The following is a 19,340-nucleotide window of genomic DNA, read 5'->3' as shown; positions in this document are numbered from 1 at the left end:
GGCCCCTCCCTTCATCTTGTACCGATTTGGAACTGCCCCTAATTTTGGTGTCTTTTACAAACTAATCCATTTTTTTTGTTCTCTGTATTGGTACTCAAGGCTTCCATGTGTGAAAATGGTTCCTTGTCTGTCTAGAATAATGATGCAGGTAAAAACTTGAAATTATAGCCCTGACTCCTAAATGATTCCCTGGTAGTGATAGAAGCACAAGTGTTAAGGAGTGACTGCCACCACTCTTGCAGCAATTGTGTCTACAAATGGGAAGTTAAGAAAGGCAGTATATGAATGTATTTCTGGCAAGATGAGCTAAACAGTGTGAGTTATAGAAATATGAAAAATAGTTGGATGTAGGCTGGTAATTGGTCAGCATTTAGCCAAGGAAAAAGAAAGAAGCTTTTTAGCCACTTAAAATGTTATGTCTTTGTATTCTGCATTAATTAATCCATAGTAATGAATATCTCTAGTTAATAGGTGCTGGTTCTGACCTTTAAAGCCCTAAGCAGTCTGGGACCAGCATTCCTTCAGGATTGTCTCTCCCAATACAGCCCCCAGAGAGTATTATGCTCTGGACCAACATCTACTGGTGGTCCCCGGCATGAAGGATGTCCGCCTAGCCTTGACCATAGCCAGAGCTTTTTCAGCTCTGGCGGTGGCCTGGTGGAACAGTCTCCCAAATGAGATCTGGGCCCTGTGGGACTTGGTGCAGTTTCGCAGGGCCTGTAGAACGGAGAGGTTCCACCAGGCCTATGGTTGAGGCAGTGGAGACCCAAATTATACTGGCCTCCCCCAGCTCTGACTATTCCATCTGCCTTATTCTCATTTTGCACAGTCTTGTCTGCCCGGCCCCCTCAACTTTAGTTACACCTTCCTGTACACACAGGGAGCCCCGGGAGCAGATGAATTTTGGTGCCATTGATAATGTCTTACGAGTATAAATTGAGATTGATTTTAAACTGTTAATTAGGTTTTTAATTGGCTTGTTGTATATTGATGTAACCCGCCTGGGCTTGCTTGTGGGGTAGGGTGGGCTAGAAGTCCAATAATAAATAAACAAATAATATTGATTAGGCCGCAGTTGAATGAATGCTCTGAAATTGTTGTTTGGTTGTATGTAGCTCTATTGGGTGTGTAGGTTGTAGAGTGGAGCAATCAAGTAACTTTGAGAACATCCTCCTTAAAGTAAAACAATGTACATCCTTAGATTAAAACATAGTGATGGAGGATGTATTTCTGGATGCTCTGGTAAATAATGAGTTTAACCCAATTTAGCACATAGATTCTTCCAACTCTAATTAAATTAAATCTTTCTGGACTAATTTGTCCCAGTATTAGATTCCACGTATTCCTTATTTGGTGCATTGTCCCCAACATCTACAAATTGCAGCATATTTTTTCTGTTCACAAACTGCAGGCTGATTCCACCCATCCTCTTTCAAATCTTTTGTAGTACAGAGGTTGATTAGAAACCAACGGGAACTTTTGAAGCTATCATTAGATGGAGACTGTTGGAAAGATTGTAGAAATTGGTCCGTTTCTCCATTTACTTTGCTCACATTTGTTGAGTAGAGAAGCAGGATAGTGTAGAGGGTGCATACAAGCATTTCTGGAACAGCTTGTCTTTTCTGAGGTGGTGCTAATAGGTTTCATGGCTTTCTGAAGCTTCAGGATGTGTTAGGTTCCTGTTTTAGTGCTTAGCAAATCCTTACAGGTTCTTTTGAGACTGTTTGAATGGTGACTTGTAACAGTAGTACATCAGACTCCTTTGCAGTGATTGCTTCCAATTTTGGTGCTTCTAAAGTACTAATTTAATCACACCAGTCTTTGAAGACTGATTGAAAGGTTACCGTGTTATTTAAAAGCAGGAATGCTGAGTCAGCGTAATACTTGCATTGGGGTGAAAATTAGAAGTGGCCTCCCTTACAATGATGTTGTAAGGGTGGGATGTTTACGTAAGCTTTTATACTTCCACAGTGTCTCAAAACATACAGGTGATAACTGACATATCCTGTCAAGACACTTTTATTAATGGCAGAGCATGAGTACTGCAGTGACCCTATTTACTACATATAGTTGCTATGTTGCAACTTAAGCTGTAGAATCTAAAGCAAACTGACATTTTGTTTCTTCTCTCATTTTGTAGTTATCACGGGAGCTACTGATGGAATTGGAAAGGCTTATACAGAAGAGGTAAGATTTTTTTATTTTCAGTGGTTGTTTTTCCTCCTAGAGTTTGCATATATATCCAGTTACAGCTATGGCCAGTTTGCAGATGTAAAAAATATTGCATGGTAAGCCATGATTAAAAATAAATCAGTTGTTACATGTGATAGTTCAGTTTGAAATGCAACCACATGTGTTAAGAATTACACCGAGTGCCTTATGTGTATTTTTGACTGGTTTAAGGAATTGGAATGGAGAAAAATGGGTTTGAGCACTCCCAACATCAATTGATTTGCTTAGAAAAAGCAAATTTTGATCATTCTGCTGAAACATCAATCCAAAATTGTTGTGTATAATCATCCTTTAATTTTTGCCCCCAGGAATGTATGCTGAATTATCTTTACTTGGTTGATTTGGAACTAGAGGTCATTCTTTCTCCTTACTGCAGCACTAAGCATCCCCCTTTTGTTTGTGTTAGATATTAGGCTTAGCTTTTTGAAAATTAGATGTTTTCTGCAAGTCGTACCACAGAGCTGGAATTTGTTCTTTAAAAATTCCATGGTTTGTTTATTGCAAGTCAACATGACTTGTAACACATTTTATATCTGAGGTCTGTCACTCAGAAAGAACAGGAACAACAAATGTATAGCTTGTGTCTCCACTGTTCTGCTCCTTCGGTTTGTCATGCTATCATTTTGCTTGCATAGTACCATGGCAAATGTTGAGTTTGCATTGTACATGGGAACCCTGTACAAGTGTTGCTCCTGCAGCGATGCAGACTGAGTCTACTGTGCTTCAGTTGAGTTCTGTAGTGGTCTTAAATTACCATTTTATAACCAGCACAGTTGGTAGTAATGTTCCATTGTCTTCCAGTTGCTATGCAGATAGACATTTGCTGCAAAGATTGCTACTGGCTTAGGTCCCGTGCTAAATCTCCACCAATGGAAGTGCTTTCCATTAGTGACATGGGGCACCTTCCCCCTCCTGCTGCAGCCCAAAATGATCCCCAGTATACTGCTTCTAGGGGAGGGGATTCCCAGTATGAAAGAGGCATTGGAGCTCTGCAGCAGGAGTGGGAAATCAGTTAAAAGTGCCCCTTTCTCATTAGTGGAAATTTTCCACAGGATCCAAGCCACTATTCATAGTATTCTCAGCTGTACAAGTCACTGGCAACTTTGTTGATGCAGTTAAGGGCATATTACTATCCACTGGAGCTGACAGGGGAAGCCACAAGCAATGTTCCCTCTAAGCTGTGGACTCTTGTGAGCAAAAATTCTACTTTGTGAGCTACTGGCATTAAAGTTGTGAGCAAGAGATTTGGCTGCTGGATAAACTAGTTTGCTCTGGAGCCATCCTTCCTGAGCCAAGACAAAAATGTGTGAGCCAGAGGCTCAAAAACTGTGAGCTAGCTCACACTAACTCAGCTTAGAGGGAACACTGGCCACAAGTATGTTTTTTCTACCTTAGCTTGATTCTGTAGCTCCAGACTTTTCTATAAAAGGGTACTTGGCCACTGTAACATCTGTGGTGTTGACTTTGGAGACAGTTTGGAAGCCCTAACTGGTTCAGAATGCAGTGGTCAGAGTACTTACAAGGGCTGGCTACAGTAAGCACATTATTCTCGTCTTGTGCTGGTAGCACTGGCAGCCAATGTGCTTCTGTGCCCAATGCAAAGTGTTGACATTGACCTTAAAGGCTTGGGTCTGACCTGTGTTCTTAGTCTGGCCAGGGAATCCTAATTGTGGGAGCCTTCTCTGTAGAAATTTGATCGGTGGAAACCCACAAGGGCTTTCTTGACAACTCCCCTGCTCTTTGGAACTTGCCTTGCACTGCGGATACTTCCTTCTTTAAAGACTTTGTAGAGTCAGCTAAAAACTTTTTTTCAATTCCAGAAGGCTTTTTAAGTTAAACCATGCCCCTGTTACTTGTAAGCTTTTGATGCTGTATGGTAAACTGAGTTGAGTATTTAGTTTTAAACAGAAGGGTATATAAATATGTTAATCTCTCCTTATATATAATTGAATAGTGGGTGCCAAAGTTCTAATTCTAAAATGCACTCCCTTAGTGTATGGCTGATGGCACTGCTCCTCAGCATATATCGCCACCAATCAGAAAGCAAGCCCGGGTCCCGCCCACACCACAACTGCTGCGACAACCTGGTCTTTTGCATATGGAAGCTGATTGGACTTCAGTCCATTCCACACCTCAAACTCCCCCCCCCCCGCAAGGCAGTTGGGATTTTCAGTTGCATAACATACCTCATAGGGGAGTGGAGAATGGGTAACAATGGTTACCACTCTCCAGGTGAGGGCTACAGATAACTCAAACATACAAATGCTCTTCAGGTAGCAGAGATCAGTCCCTCTGGAGAAAACAGTGGACTCTGTCATTAAACCCTGCTGGGGTCACCACAGGAAACTGACACTGTTTGCCCAAAGCCAGAGCACTCTCCCAGAGCCTCTTTCTAGATCTCGTTGTATTTATTTCTGCAACGGGCATTATTTCTAGTAATATTATAAAGGAAGAATAAGAACTTCAACGTGTTGGGATAACTCCATTGGTCTCTGCAGTTCTGTTACAACTCAGTTATAGTCAGTTCACCAAATAGTACCATGCTTTTGGCTTGGTTCTCACATTTTAATATGGTCAGAAGCACTCCTGGCTGAAACAGAATTTCAATATGTTGTCAGCTCAGGCTGCTAACTGTTATATGCTGGTATCAGTTAATGATAAATTGGGTTGTTCGGGCTGCTATTAAGATTTCTTTCTTGCTGGCAATTTGTTTTCATTGAAAAGAGATGGATCCCACCATTCTTGTAAGACAAGGGAAAAGACTAATAAATACCTGGGCACTGGCATTTGTATACCTGGGATATTTGACCCTTGAAAATGTGAGCAGACAATTGGTTTATGTTGCCAGGTAAAATTGGGAGATAGACATATAATGCTTGCTTGCACATGGTGCTTTGGATTCAGTATTTCAGTTGGGTAGCCAAGGCAAGTAACACCTATACTTCAATAAATGCAAGCATTTATTCACAAGTGGTACTATCATTTTAATTGATCAGTCTTTGAAGAGATTTAAAAATTGCTGAGTATCCATACTGAATGCCATAATCATTATGGGTGAAAGATAACTTTGTAAAGATGATCTGGTGCACAAATGTTGTACAGAATTTTACATAGTTATTAAAGTGTGTTGATTTCATTCCTACTTGTTCTTTGTGATCTCAGTTCAGTCCCACATATAGGAATTCTATACTGGCACAGAGGCAGCTCTGTAAAGTTCGAGAGTTCTAGGCCTAAAGTTGGCACTCCAGTCCCTTATGTTGAAGCATGAGACTGCGCCTGCTCTGAGGGACAATATCCTTCCCACTGACTCCTCTTCTGACTACCTTGCTGTTAGTAGCTTTGTGTTTATCCTAAAAGAAAAAAAAAAACATGCTTTTTTGTTGTTGTTTTGGCTTCTCTCAAACTTAGGTTTAAAAAAAGATTAAAGTGTAGGTCTGTTCTCTGGAACAGTACACAGAGGAAGGATGGAAACTAGTTACATTCAACCAGCTCCCTTTCAGTCTAATTCAGGCATGCATGTCCAGGTATCAGTAGCACCTGTGGGGACCAACTTAGAGTGGTGCTACGGTTTCTCTCCCGAGGACAAAAGAAACACATAAAAACCTTTCAGGATAAAGTCATTAACTCAACCAAGCAGCAAATCAACATGGTTCAGCATGAAGTTGACAGTCCATCTAACTGTTAGGCCACAGATATACCGTAAGTCACGGTGCAAGGCTGTATTCCATCTCATGTATGGTGAAAGAGCCAGTTTGGTGTAGTGATTAAGTGTGCAGACTCTAATCTGGGAGAACCGGGTTTGATTCCCCACTCCTCCACTTGCAGCTGCTGGATGACCTTGGGCAAGCCATAGTTCTGACAAGAGCTGTCCTTGAAAGGGCAGTTCTTGAAAGAGCTCTCTCAGCCCCACCTACCTCACAGGGTGTCTGTTGTGGGGAGGGGAAGGGAAAGGAGTGTGAGCCACTCTGAGTGATGGGTGGGGTATAAATCCAATCTCCTCCTCCTCCTCCTCACACTCCCCCCCCACACCCCCCCCCCCCCCCCGCCCCCCCTGCCCCTCCCCCTCTGTTTCCCTACCTTTACCAGTCAGGTCCTGGAGAAAGTGAATAAGGATAAGAAAACGGCCTGTAGTAGGTGGTGGTGGTGGTATCACAACCATCATCAAGATTCTGCAGACAACGTTCATGGTTACAGTTCTCTTCCTGCACTCCTCTGCTGAGGTTGCATCTTGGATGAGGTGTCAGCCATCTGGTAAAAGCCTGTTTCATTGTTACAAACCATACAAAAAGATGGGCAGAGAAATCCTCTGCTGCACCTGTGCTGTGGTGGCTGACCGCAGTGTAACTGTGGCATCGCTAGTCCATTCCCTATAGGAATAAATTACGCAGCAGCCAGCAGACAAATTAGGTTGGTTTGTGGGGCTTTCTGAGTTTAACAAGTAGATTCCATAGCAACTGTACTGCTGCAGTCAGTGGAGACATTGCACAGAGATAGTGGCACTGTGATGGATAGGGCAGCCAAAACCAATCAGGGGACATGTGTCAAGGGGGCGAAGTCCAGCACCTGTCACAGGCAAGGGTGGAGGGGGCGGACCACAGGAGTTTTGTTCATTGTTAGCAGCTCACGCCCCACCCCCTTAAAAGGACTAACTCCCATCAGCAGTCTTGGGCACCTGACAGTGGGGAGGGGGTTTGAGCTGTCCACCCCATGGGTACCCACAGCTGCCTCAATGCCCACACAGAGCACAGGTCCCCAATGGGCAAAAGGTGAAGGGAGGTTGTTGTTGCTACCCTATACATTTGTGGGTGTCCTCCACTCACTGGCAGGCATGCTTCCCAGCAGCCCAGCCATGCTGCTGAGGGCACCCCCACATCACCCCCTGGCCACCTTTGCCAGTGGCAGAACAGGAGATGGGGCCGCTGGGGTGGGCTTTGATGTGGGGGCATGCAGCACCATCAAATCCCCCAATTGGCTCCTCAGTGGATCAGAAGTGATCTGTGACTGGAATGACCGTCATTCCACTCTGGGCACCGTCATTCCACTCCCAGAGCAATCTATGCCCAGAGACTGTCATTCAAAATCCATTCTGCTGTCCTCATTACTTTTGTGTGGAGTAATGTATTGCAATGGAACCCATGCAAGTAATTTGGCATTTCTGGCTGCCAGGATGTCCAGTGGGCATTCCAGCATCTCCCATGGTTCCCAGTGGGCAATCCTGTGAGTTGTTCTAGTACATCCCCTCTTGATGGACTGTTGGCTGTCCCCAGTGTCCCTCATCAGCAGCCCTTCCAGGTGCCTGCCAGCTGCCACCACAGACACAGCCAACCTTTCCATGCCCCACGAGTAAGCATCGCTTCCTCATGGTAGGACTCTAGCTGCTGCTGCCCAGTTGCCACCCCATGGCCCCTTGCTTCAACAGGTGCCCACCTCCCCTACCAGTGTCCTCCCCACTCCCCTCCAGAGACATCAGATCTGCCCACTACATTGGCTCCCTCCCAGCCATTGACTCTGGGAACCCCTGTGATCCCCTGCCCCCTCAGTAATACCTTCCCAGATGTCTTCCCCTATCCCCTTCCTAAAGCAGACACACAGTTTTGAGCTTCATTCATTTACTCTGTTCATTTCTTCCGCATGAGGACCCCAAGTGGCTTATATCATTCTCCTCCTTTTTATGCGCTGTGAGGTAGTTAGGTTGAGAGTGTCTGACTGGCCCAAGGCCACCCAGCTAGCTTCCATGGCACAAGTGGAGATTGGACCTTCACACTTTAACTAAAGCTGGCTTATTCACCCAGACCACACTCTGGCCCATTGCCCCTTCGTATAGCAGCCTGGAAGGAGAGGAGGGGAATCTGGTATTATGTCAGCCTTGGAGATGCTGCTGGACCTCTGCTATGTTTGGCAGAAGACTATGACCAGGGGCACCTGTACAACCATCCACAGGCCATCCAAGGCACCCAAGAGCCCTCCCAGCAAGGGAATGAGTCAAAGGGTTTCCTGACAAGCTGGTCTGCCACATAGAGTGGAGCAGCTGCCAGTCCCCCCCAAAAGAAAACACTGACAAGACCTGTTCTCTGCTGAGGGAGGAACAGACAAAGGACTGAGATTACAGCCCACTGTAGGGCTGACAACATCTTCCCTCCGCCCCGACATTTCACTCAGGAAATTTTCCTGGGATCTTTCTCCATGGCATATCGGGCCATGGTGCTGGGAGGCTGTGGTACATGCTGCCCCTGCATGAACCCAGTGCTGGGCTTGAGTGCAGGAGGTGCCATTGCTGTGGTGGCACTCGGCCCCAAGCAGGGTGAACATGGGATCAGGTTTTGGTTCCTTGCCCTTGCTTCCCTGTCAGTGCATGGTTGCCTTTAAGTCAAACCTCCAAAAGCAAGGTATCAGTTAGGGTTCTGAAATGGGACAGGTCAGCCACAGAATATGGACTTTGCTCTCCTCCTTGGGTGTTAGTGCTAAGTGCTCAGCCTGTAGTGCTAAGTGCCCTTTGTGCTTTTCCCATCACCAAAGTGCCTTGTCACTTGCTCCAGGTCTGAGTGACAGGGAGCTCTAAGGCAGAGTCCCATGCTGCACGCCCTGACTACTGAGTTGTAAGATGTCCTGGTTGAGGTTTTTGTAGGGTGGGGGGCTGTGATTGGTTACTTGGCTGCCCCTGCAGAGGGAGGTGATTGGTTGTATCTGTAGTAGGCATCCTGAGCTCCTCCGGGCCTAATGGACATGGCTGCAGCTGGGGAAGGGGGGGATTTGATTTTTCAGTTCAGTTAGTGCCTATAGGATACACCATGTTTTTTGTTGATGTAATTTTCTGCCTCTGAAAGGAGGCATTCCCAGGCTGAAAGGGCTCAGGGTGCCAACTAACTCTGGCCACGTTCCCAAAGCTGCCTACAACCATACTGGTGCAAGGTGCCACTGGACTGCCTTGGGCCGGGGGGCCGGGGGGGGGGGGGGGTACGACCGTGCCTGAAAGCCACGGAGTGGCACTGGGGGCCTGTACCATTGTAACTGTCCCTTATGCCAGTTTGTCTTGGAGATATGCTATTGCAAAGGTCAGTTGGCTCCCTGAGCCCCCCCCCCCCCCCGGGATTGCACTGTTAAGTTGTCCTAATGAACAAATATACTTTGATTATACAAATTTTCGTGCCATTCACAACCTACTGTTTTATGTACCTTGGTCCCACCTGAAGCAGTGTGTTCATTCCAAGAGGGAAATCTTGTTTACTGCTCAAGATGATCAATTCCAGCAGTTGCATTGAGACTTAAATCTCTTCTGCAAAAAAATTCAATTGTTGCTGAATAATATTGCCACACTTTCACAACTCCCACCACCCTGCACTTCTTCCAGCTTGTTAATTACTTGCCCAGCTCTCACTTGCTGAGAACTTCTAGAACCAGCAGTTGTAACTGGAACATTGTTTAGCCCATGCTCATCATGCAGGAATTTTTACAGGTGGGTCTAAGTTCTGGGACCACATGGAAGCAGCATATGCTTATGGGCACCAGATGGTAGCAAGAAAACTTTTGGCTGAATCATCTGTATTTATTATCAAACAATATCATTAGCTGTTGTAGATTTTCCGGGCTGTATGGCTGTGGTCTTGACATTGTAGGTCCTGACGTTTCGCCAGCAGCTGTGACTGGCATCCTCAGAGGTATAACATAGAAAGATGGAATACTCTCTGTGTCAAGTACTCCATCTTTCTGTGTTATACCTCTGAGGATGCCGGTCACAGCTGCTGGCGAAACGTCAGATCCTACAATGCCAAGACCATGGCCATAGAGCCCAGAAAATCTACAACAACTAATGAACTCCAGCCGTGAAAGCCTTCGACAACAAATCTCATTAGCTTTGAACTCTGCCATGTTCCTGGGCCTAGACAAGCATATAATACACACACATGGACTCCCATCCTTCAGTGTCAGCCTTGGATTTATTTGGCTTCAGTCTGCACCCACTGTTTTCTGTCATCTACTTCCAGTTGTTCCCCTCACCTAAGAGTGCACCACATATGACATTCTGAGCTTGAGCTGCCCAGTGCACTGTCCTTCCTGGCAGACTGCAAGGTGGCATGCAGAAGAAACGGCTTTGCAGTCAGACTTGGATAAAACATGGTATGAGGCAGGAGAGAACATGTGCACCTCCTCTACTGTTCCCTCCTCCCAATCTTTCATGTGAGGCAAACTGCAGAGCAAACGTCTCTACCAGCTGTGCTTGGATGGATCCTGAGTGAGATGTGGGAGAAAAGAAGCACATTGACTCAACTGCTGCCCACCCAGGATCCATCGTTGCAGGGAAGGCTATAGAGTCACTTGCTCTCCCGCTTACCTTGCATGGAAGATCATGGGTGCAGAGCAGGGACTTGCCCTCTCTGCTGGTACCCACCTTCTTTTATGGTACTTCCCAGTGGGCTTGATGTCCCAATAGGCGGCTTGCCTTGCTTGGGCAGTGAACCTGCACCGAGCCATAGCTTGAATGGCTCCCCCTGTCCTTGCTGCCTCTGCTGCACCCGAGCAGCAGTAGCATTTGTGGGAGAAAGTTCCTCCTCTTTATCCCTTCCCCTCCCCTTCCATGATGTTGCCACTGGAAGCTAAGGCAGGCGATAGATAGAGGATTTTTTATATGAAAAAACTTCACTGTGTCCCAAGACAAAAGTATGCTAATTCAGACCTCATTCCACCCCCCACCCCACCCCACCCCGGTCCCTGAGTTGTTCTCAGTTTTTACTTTCCCCAGGAGTTTGTGTTACTCCCACAGCCAAAAGGCCATACCCTAGATGCTGAGACCACTCTCATTCTATCTGGATAACAACTAATGGCTTCTATAGGAAGGGACCCTGGCTCAGTGGTAGACTATCTGCTTTCCATGCAGAAAGTACTATGTTTACTATGTTTGATCCCTAGCATCTGCAGTTTTAAAGGAGCAAGTAGTATGTGAGGTGAAAGAAGTCTGCTGGAAATCCTTGAAAGCTGCTGCTTCTCAAAGTAGATGAAATGGCCTTGATAGACCAATGGTCTGACTTGGCATTAGGTAGTTTTATGTTTTCAACAATAGTCTATTATAGTGGCCCTCAAAAGGGCAAAAAAATTCTTGCCCTGAAGACTTGAGGTGGCTTCTGCCATGCTATGTTATCAGCTGTCAAAATAACTGCTTCCACAAACTTTTTGGGAGCACAGTCGTGACTTCCTTAGAATTCTTCAAAGGCAGAGTGGCTGCCCCTGAGCCACAGTCTCTTCCTGCATCTCATGTTATGCTCCTGTGCATTCAAGCACAATAGGATGCCAGCTTCGGCCAGGCTTTTCTGCAAACCATCTTCTCCTCAGGAGACACCGGAGTCCACCTGTAGGTAAAGTTATTTTCTAATAAGTGTCTAGTTGTTAAGGAGCACCATGTGATAACTGAGATAAGCTGCTTAAGGGAAAACTATATGAAGTGATCTGGACTGAGAGGGGGAGATAAAGCATGAATGATTAGAAAGAACAGCTAGATTTGAGTCCAGTAGCACCTTAGAGACCAACAAGATTTTAGGGGTATAAGCTTTCAAGAGGGAAACTTCTCTGGCAAAGGGAGCTTTGGCTCTTGAAAGCTTATTTGTACCTCCCAGAAAATCTTGTTGGTCTCTAAGGTGCTGCTGGATTCAAATCTAGCTGTTTTACTGCAGACCAGCATGGTGTCACGGGCTGGGCTTGGGATGAGAGGCAGAAGTCAAGTCTGGTCTGAGGTCGTTGCCAGGAGAGTCAGAGTGAGAGCCAAATCAGGAGTCCGAAAGAGGGGTCGTCCAAAGCAGGGGTCAGGGAGCCAGGAATCCGAGCCAGAGTGGGGGTCTGAGGACAGGAGCCGAAGGTGGATGCGAGGCATGCACGGAGGCAACTCGTTGCTTCCACGAGAGCCAAAGCCTGAGTGGGAGTTATATAGGCCTCCTGCTGGGCTTCCCGTGGTGGCAGCGGTGCTCCTGCTAATACTCAGGACTCAGTGCTCGCCTTCCCTGCCAGTGTGCATCTTGACAGTGGGTGGCTAAGTCTCTGCGGAGCTGCTCCGTTAGCTGAACCACCCCCGGAGGTGTGTCAGGCGGGCTCCCCAATTGCACCTGTGTCTCCTCCGTTGCTGCAGAACCAGGTGCGGGGTTTACAGGCTCAGGAGCTGGCAAGCTGTCCACTCGTGAGGAGTCAGAGGGGCCAGCTTCTGGTTCTGGGAATGCCAGCGCCTCTGGTCATGATGCCAACTCAGGCGGGGACTCAGTGCCATCATCATCGCTCATGACACATGGCTACCCTCTGAAACTGTTAGAAAGAAGACATGGACCAAAGAGAGGGTGCCCTGAAATCTTTGCCATTATTCTTTGTATGTATGCTCACATTCTTGTAAATAAATATTTTAAATTTGCCTTTCTTGAATCCAGTAGTTTAACGTTGGAATACTTGCTAGATCAGAAACATTTTCCTTTTTTGTTAGTGAGGTTTAAACAGAAATGGGCAAGATAATCAGGTCTCCTTCTTTTAAAAAGGGCCCTTACATCTGACAGTTACACCTCATGCAGCAAGTATCAATAGCCTGATATCCTCCTAAAGGGAAGGTGTTTTAAGCAGCAATTTTTGGCCTACTGCTCTAGAACTTCCTGGAATTGTTTCTGTGCCGGTGTAGAATTCCCATATATGTGACTACACAGATGAATATTTGAACATCAGTTAAGGTAAACAACCTGTTTTTACTTAAAACCATGCCTATAGCAGACTTTCTTAAATGCTAAACATCTTTGAGCCATATGTTATCATTACATTTCATGTTTAAACAATGATGCTGGTTGATCAAGTACCACAAAGCTACAACTGAACCCTCTTGGATGTCTGTTTTTTCCTCCTTCCAGTTAGCTAGACGAGGAATGAAAGTGGTTCTTATCAGCAGATCTCAGGAGAAACTGGATCAGGTTGCCAGTGAAATAAGTGAGTGATTTTCTTTATATTTCTAGATAAGGGAAAATTAAAGAAGATAGCTGATGTTAATTGTTTAAAATGCTGATTATTCATATTCCATTTTAACCACTTACACCGAGCCACAAAACTGTAAAATCAGTGTTAACACTGAATATGAAATAACTGGGAAACCTACCACAGCTTGATAACTGACCACTTAGAGTCTATGGATTCTTTCCTTTCCAGATCTAAAAGTGAATCTGGCCACTTGAAACATATTAAATGTCTTGCAGTCAGTAAGAATTTGATATGCTCCCATGACATGAGTTGATAATTACCTGAGTAGCTTCTTTCCTGGCAAATCTTAGATGAGGGCAGCACAATAAATAGTGACAAATCTATGCCACAGAAATGGAAGTGCATGCATAAGCATTGCTCTTGCAAATAATTTCTTATATTTACTCTCCTAAGAACTGGGTTGGCATAGTTTGAGAATATAGGATCAAATACCCTATAGGAGAAAGGGTAGTAATAAGCAAATCTTCAAGTCGTGTTGGCTTGTGCATTTCTTCAGAATTTTATATGGGATGATTTGAAAGCAGAGTACAACTGTCTGGCCTTGATGTTCGGTATATGAGAACTGTTTCATTTTAAATGTTGTTCTTAAGTTTTTATTTCACCAAGAATGGTGAGTATTGTCCAGGTGTTCTAATGAATGATATTTAGTTGTGCTAGGTGAAATAAATCAAGATTTAATACATACATGGAAACAGTCATACTTCTATATTTGAGTCCTCATTGTGTTTGATTGTAAAACTTTTCAAAATAAATTTCTTGAAACTTTGCTAGATTTGACTGTTTCTTTTAGGCTTCTTTTCACCTGGTTTGCCTTAGGGCCCATTTTTTATAGCCAGAATGTATATTTGTAAAAATTAGGGTATAGTGTATGTGTCAACAGACAGTTACATTGTATGGCCTTTTGTCTGGGCAGTCATAAAAAGAGACACTGTTGCTGCAGTACACTGAAATAGCCCAAGGCAGGCTTGAATTAGGCTGAGAAAATTTTGAAGACTGACATTCTCTGTTCATAAGTAACAGTTGGAAAAAATAGGATTATAGCCAACACTTGTTCTGTTCTTGAGTTTTTTCTCAGCCCCACCCCCTGTCCCACTGTTAATCTCCACATTGTGGGGTGGTGGGGTTGAACCCCTACAGCAGTGTTTTGAAAGTCTCAGTGGACTGTATTTGGAGGTTAGCAGTCTTAATTTGGCAAACTATTCATACTAGTAATCATAAGAATATAAATACAGGCTCATTCTTAAGCATGTTTGTCAGTGGAAGAGGGCAGTTGGCAGAACCACTATCACCCCATCATGAGAGGAAGTGCTTCTGCTCATGCAAATGTTCCATCGTGAGTTGCCTGTACATGCGTTCTATTTAATTCCTTCATACCAGTTTAAGAATTACAGCCAGTATATTAAATTTGAACCTAGGTTCAAATGCCATGCCATTTAATTTCATTTCTAAATCTTTAATTGTTCAAATCAGTTGCTCTCCATAAAAATGCATCTGTAATCGAATAACTGTAAAAGTACTATGTAATAAGCACTTTTAGTATTAGATTGGGCATGAGCTTCAGTCCCGGGAATGTAATTGGCAGGCAACTGACATGCTAGCTGGTTCATGTCAGGCTTAGTTTATTTTTTAAGAATCTGACTTTCCACCAGGAAATATTTTACAGTAATTGCTTTGCAAGTTGCATAGTAAGGTTAAATATCAGCATTAAAATTAAACATCAAAATTACACACATTATTTGAATAACAGATCTGTGAGTAATTTTTGGAACTAACAGGATTTACTCTGATTGAAATCTCTGTTAGTGATAATAGCAACTTCATCTCAAGACATAATTTTTGTTGTTCTTTTTTGGGTGGAATTGTTTGCTATTAAAAATGTTTGGCTCGCCACTTCCTCTGCCAATTTCTGATAAAGATGGTCCTGCCTATCCATATTTTCACAAGTAGTATTTTATTCTGACTGTATCCTACGTAACTTTTCTCCTTTTCCCACTTTAACAGCAGCTTCCCATTCTGTGTTGTAACCACTTTTGAACCTTGTCTAGATGTTCTGAAATTCAAAAATTATTCGTCAGGGCTCTTATATGTACATGAAGCTGCCTTATACTGAATCAGACTATTGGTCTATGGGAGTCAATATTGTCTGTTCAGAGTGGCAGCATCTCTCAGATAGAAATTTTAATTTTTCACATTGCCTACTGCCTGAACCTTTTGGTTAGAGATGCCAAAGGTTGAACTTGGAACCTTCTGCATATCAAACAAATGCTCTGTCACTGAGCCATGGTCCCTCTGTTGCTGGCAATCAAAAGAATCAAATGATTTTTTTGGTACTGTGATGTAACTATGTGGCTTTATGGGTTGTAACCATGTTTGGCGGACTGAAAATTATATTTCTGATTGAAGGTTTAACAGGGTAAATGTACTTTACTGATTGTACTCTCTGCTGACTTAGAGTACTGTTTGAAGCAAAGTTTTGGGATAGCTCTTAATTCCTATGTGAAATTGTCTTATTTTCTGCATCAGTTTCAAGCTCCTGTTCTGAATGTCTGCATCTTTGTATCTTATCTGTCGCTTTTCATTTGTTATGCTTGTTGTCCTTCTTTGCTATTGAATTCTGTTCCCTTGTCCCCCACTGTCCCTCATACATCATACCTTGCACCATACTTTTTTAAAAATGGCAGCTAGCTCCTTTCCTAGAAATCCCTTGTCAATAGCTGCTTCTTCTACACATGCTTTATGGAATTCTAATAACTGCGTTCAGTTTTTAGAACTTTCTGCTAGTAGTTAGGTGAAATAAGTGATTAAATTACTTTCTTTTAGCCCTTTTGTATTCTCTTTTTGGTCAAGACTTCGGTCATATAGACCCGTAATAAATTGAAATTGAAAATTACTTTCAACACATAATAAAGATTTTTCAGTTGAGTTGGGGAATTTTATATAAGCATTGATAGCTATGTATTACGTTTTGAGATGGCCTTCCTTGAACAGATGTGGGACTGGAGAGCCACAGAGTTACTAAATGGATATAGATAAATTTATAAAGGATCACTTACTTCCTAATATGAAGTCATCCTGTTGTGTCAGTAAGATCTCTGCTTGCCCTCCCAATAAAGATCTGGATGACATGGTAATCTAATGAACATTACACTTCTATGACTGGAGAGGTATTGAAGTAGGTGTTGGCTAGAAGCTGAGGAAAATTCCAGGTAGCCTCAGTGGATAAATTTTACTTCACCTTTAGAACTAACTCATAGAATGGATTGTCTTGCAGATAACTTTTCCTAGTGATGGAAGGGGGAAGGGTAAAATACCTTCTAGTTTGTGCGTTTCCTAAACTGCTTGAACTATTCAGAGCAATGGTGTGCAATTCTTTATAAAATATAAACATTTTTTTGTATAATGAAAGACATTAAAGGGCTTTAACATCTCACTAATGAAGCATCATTAAAGAGCTCCTGTTGTAGCGTATTTTTCCCCATCTGTTTTTATATTGTTATGGCTATTAATGGTAATAGTTCTCTCATTATAGTATGTTTACCCTCTTTTGACTGGGATCCTAAACTATGTTCTGATCATGCTTTCTTTGTTGCAGAGGTAGTTCATAGTGATGAGTTTGGTTATGTCAGTTCATCTCCTAATGATCAGTTAACCCAGCATACTTGATTGCACTATTTTTATGCACACAGTGTTTGGGGCTGCTGACATTCAGAAAAATACAGTCTCCCACTTTTCTCCCTTGTCCTCTGCCCAAAGTGTACTTGTTTTATAGTTTAGGATGTGCTTAGCAGCTCTAAGATTTGTTTGCTTCAATTGAAAATACTTTACATTTAACAAAAATACAAGACAGAATTGAAAAAACAGAGCAGAAGTATGGGACAAAGGGTCAGTTGTACTTTGATTAGTATCTATAACATATGAGCATATATCCAACCACATAGTTGTGATGAAGCGGGTAAATCTTGCTCTGCAAAATCTGCAGATGGTTGGATACAGGCTGCTGTTCACAATATGGTCCACTTTGACCATTTCAATAGGTGGTGCTTAATGTATGTGAATGTGTTATACTTTTTGATACCTTATTTTAAAGATCTTGTTACCAATTGGCAGTAATAATTCCTGAAAATGCTAAATAACAGGTTTTTAAATGTAATGATTAATAGTCTGATGCATCTAGCCTTAGAACTGAGTTTGGCAATCCACTATGTGGTGCAATCCATGCAGGAACCTCTGGGCAGGTGTCTGCCTTTCAACAAGGCTAAAAATAGCATTCATTATCATAAGCACGAGGAACACACGCAGACATGAGCAGCATCACGACAATCTTGTGGGAGAACTTTGAAGTGAACACAGTGCCAAATTATTCAAACCGATGCTCACTATTTTAATGAAATCAACATCCTTACCTGTCAAAATCAAGTTACAATAAGGGCTTCCCATCCCAGAGATTTTTTTTACATTTTAATTTAGGTAAAGCTGAACTTGATCAGTTTATCTTCCCTGAAAGAATGGGATGCAAAATACAAATGTACTGCTGATTTTAAACCGGGCTGCTTGTCTACGACTGTAACTGCTTTCTATAGCTGGGATCATCTATATTTGGGATCATCAGGTAGGTGGAACACAGCTTCTCACCTATGAACCTTTCTGGAGTGATTTATGAGGACAGAAGGATAGTATAGCAGCTACAGGTGGAATTACACTGCATAAATTTTTTAAAAATCTGTTCAGAAGGCCTCTGAAGGTGACTGTTACCTTGAAATTATTAATACTGTTAGGTTTTAAGTTATTTTAAAAAAATCTGTATATATGTTGCTAGCCACCCGTACTTTCTTCTAGAAAGAAAGATGGGGTATTTAATTCATAACTATTGAATAACTTGATGTGCACACCAGTGTTCTCTCTAAGCTGAGTTAATGTGAGCTAGCTCACAGTTTTTTAGCCTCCAGCTCACACATTTTTGTCTTAGCTCAGGAAGGATGGCCCCAGAGCAAATTAATTTATGCAGTAGCCAAATCGCTCACTCACAACTTTAATGCCAGTAGCTCACAAAGTAGAATTTTTGTTCACAAGACTCCACAGTTTAGAGGGAGCATTGGTGTACACTAATTAAGTCTGATCTGGTAGACATATCTTTCAGTGTAAATAAATGTAAAGTGGAACATTTTAGGGCAATGAACCTCAACTTGATGTGTACACTAATTAAGTCTGAACTGGCAGTGATAAATCCAGGAAGGAGAAATCTCACCGAAAATATTGGCTTGGTATGTGAATGCAGTAAAAACTACAGATTCTCCCTCTGAGGCGGAGGACATCTGCATGGGTTATTCCAACCGTGCCTATAGGGAGGCAGGAAGTAGTTTTTTCCCCTTCCTGTTGGCGCCTTTGGAATAGCCCATCCCCAGTTCTGTTCCTGCCTCACTAGGGAGCAGCAGCATAGCTTAGCTAGGCTTACTTGATCTTAGAAAGTTTTTGCCTTTTTTCTCCTTTTTACAGCCTGTTGCCTTGCCTGTTCTATCTTCCCTTTCTCTCTCGATCTTCATTCTTTCCCTTCTGCTCCGGTCTCGGAGCGAAGACGTCAAGGTTTTTAACCCAAAGAGTTCATTCGAGTTGCTATGGTGGCTAAGGAGCTTCCCGAGGTCTTCTCACGCGACGAGGGAGATGCGCATGCCGCGTTGGTGGCAGTGTGGGAAACCGTCGGGGCCAATCAGCTTTCACAGCTTGATCGCGCGCCCCCAACAGAGGCTGCAGGAGCAGCGGCGGTGGTGCGAGGCGCCCAGAAGCACCACTGGCAGCATGATCTAGATGAGCCCGCCATTCTACAAGCGCGTCTTCGGATGGATGGCGGCCATCTTGGGGATCCGGCTTCGAGCCTTGGACCCTTATCAGGGACTGTTCCGGGAGCCGGGGGAATCGACAGAGGATGTCCTATGCCCTCCCCAGCCTCGATGCAGCAGGATCAAGGCAATGCACAGCCGGGTAAGATCCCTGAAAACGCGGTACTGCTGGATCCCTCTGAATTAATGGAATTCATTAGGCATTCCATCCAGCAGGAGTTAACCAAGGTAAACAAACCTGAGTTGCCACCCCGGCAGGAGATTCACCACCAGGGTTCTCCAATG

At 43.7% G+C, this 19,340-nt stretch overlaps 1 protein-coding gene across 1 annotated transcript in view; it reads left to right on the top strand.

The window, feature by feature from the left end:
- Positions 1 to 19,340, top strand: part of HSD17B12 (hydroxysteroid (17-beta) dehydrogenase 12) — a 125,510-nt gene that overhangs the window by 50,761 nt on the left and 55,409 nt on the right. Inside the window, exons 2-3 of the mRNA XM_015421562.1 lie at positions 2,141 to 2,187; positions 13,098 to 13,173. Of these exons, the coding sequence (XP_015277048.1) occupies positions 2,141 to 2,187; positions 13,098 to 13,173 (123 nt within the window). The remainder of the gene's footprint in view (positions 1 to 2,140; positions 2,188 to 13,097; positions 13,174 to 19,340) is intronic.

This window comes from Gekko japonicus, unplaced genomic scaffold (assembly GCF_001447785.1).
Source record: "Gekko japonicus isolate JY-2015 unplaced genomic scaffold, Gekko_japonicus_V1.1 scaffold1439, whole genome shotgun sequence".
In the NCBI taxonomy this organism is placed as follows: domain Eukaryota; kingdom Metazoa; phylum Chordata; class Lepidosauria; order Squamata; family Gekkonidae; genus Gekko; species Gekko japonicus.
This window is presented reverse-complemented; position numbering and strand designations above follow the sequence as displayed.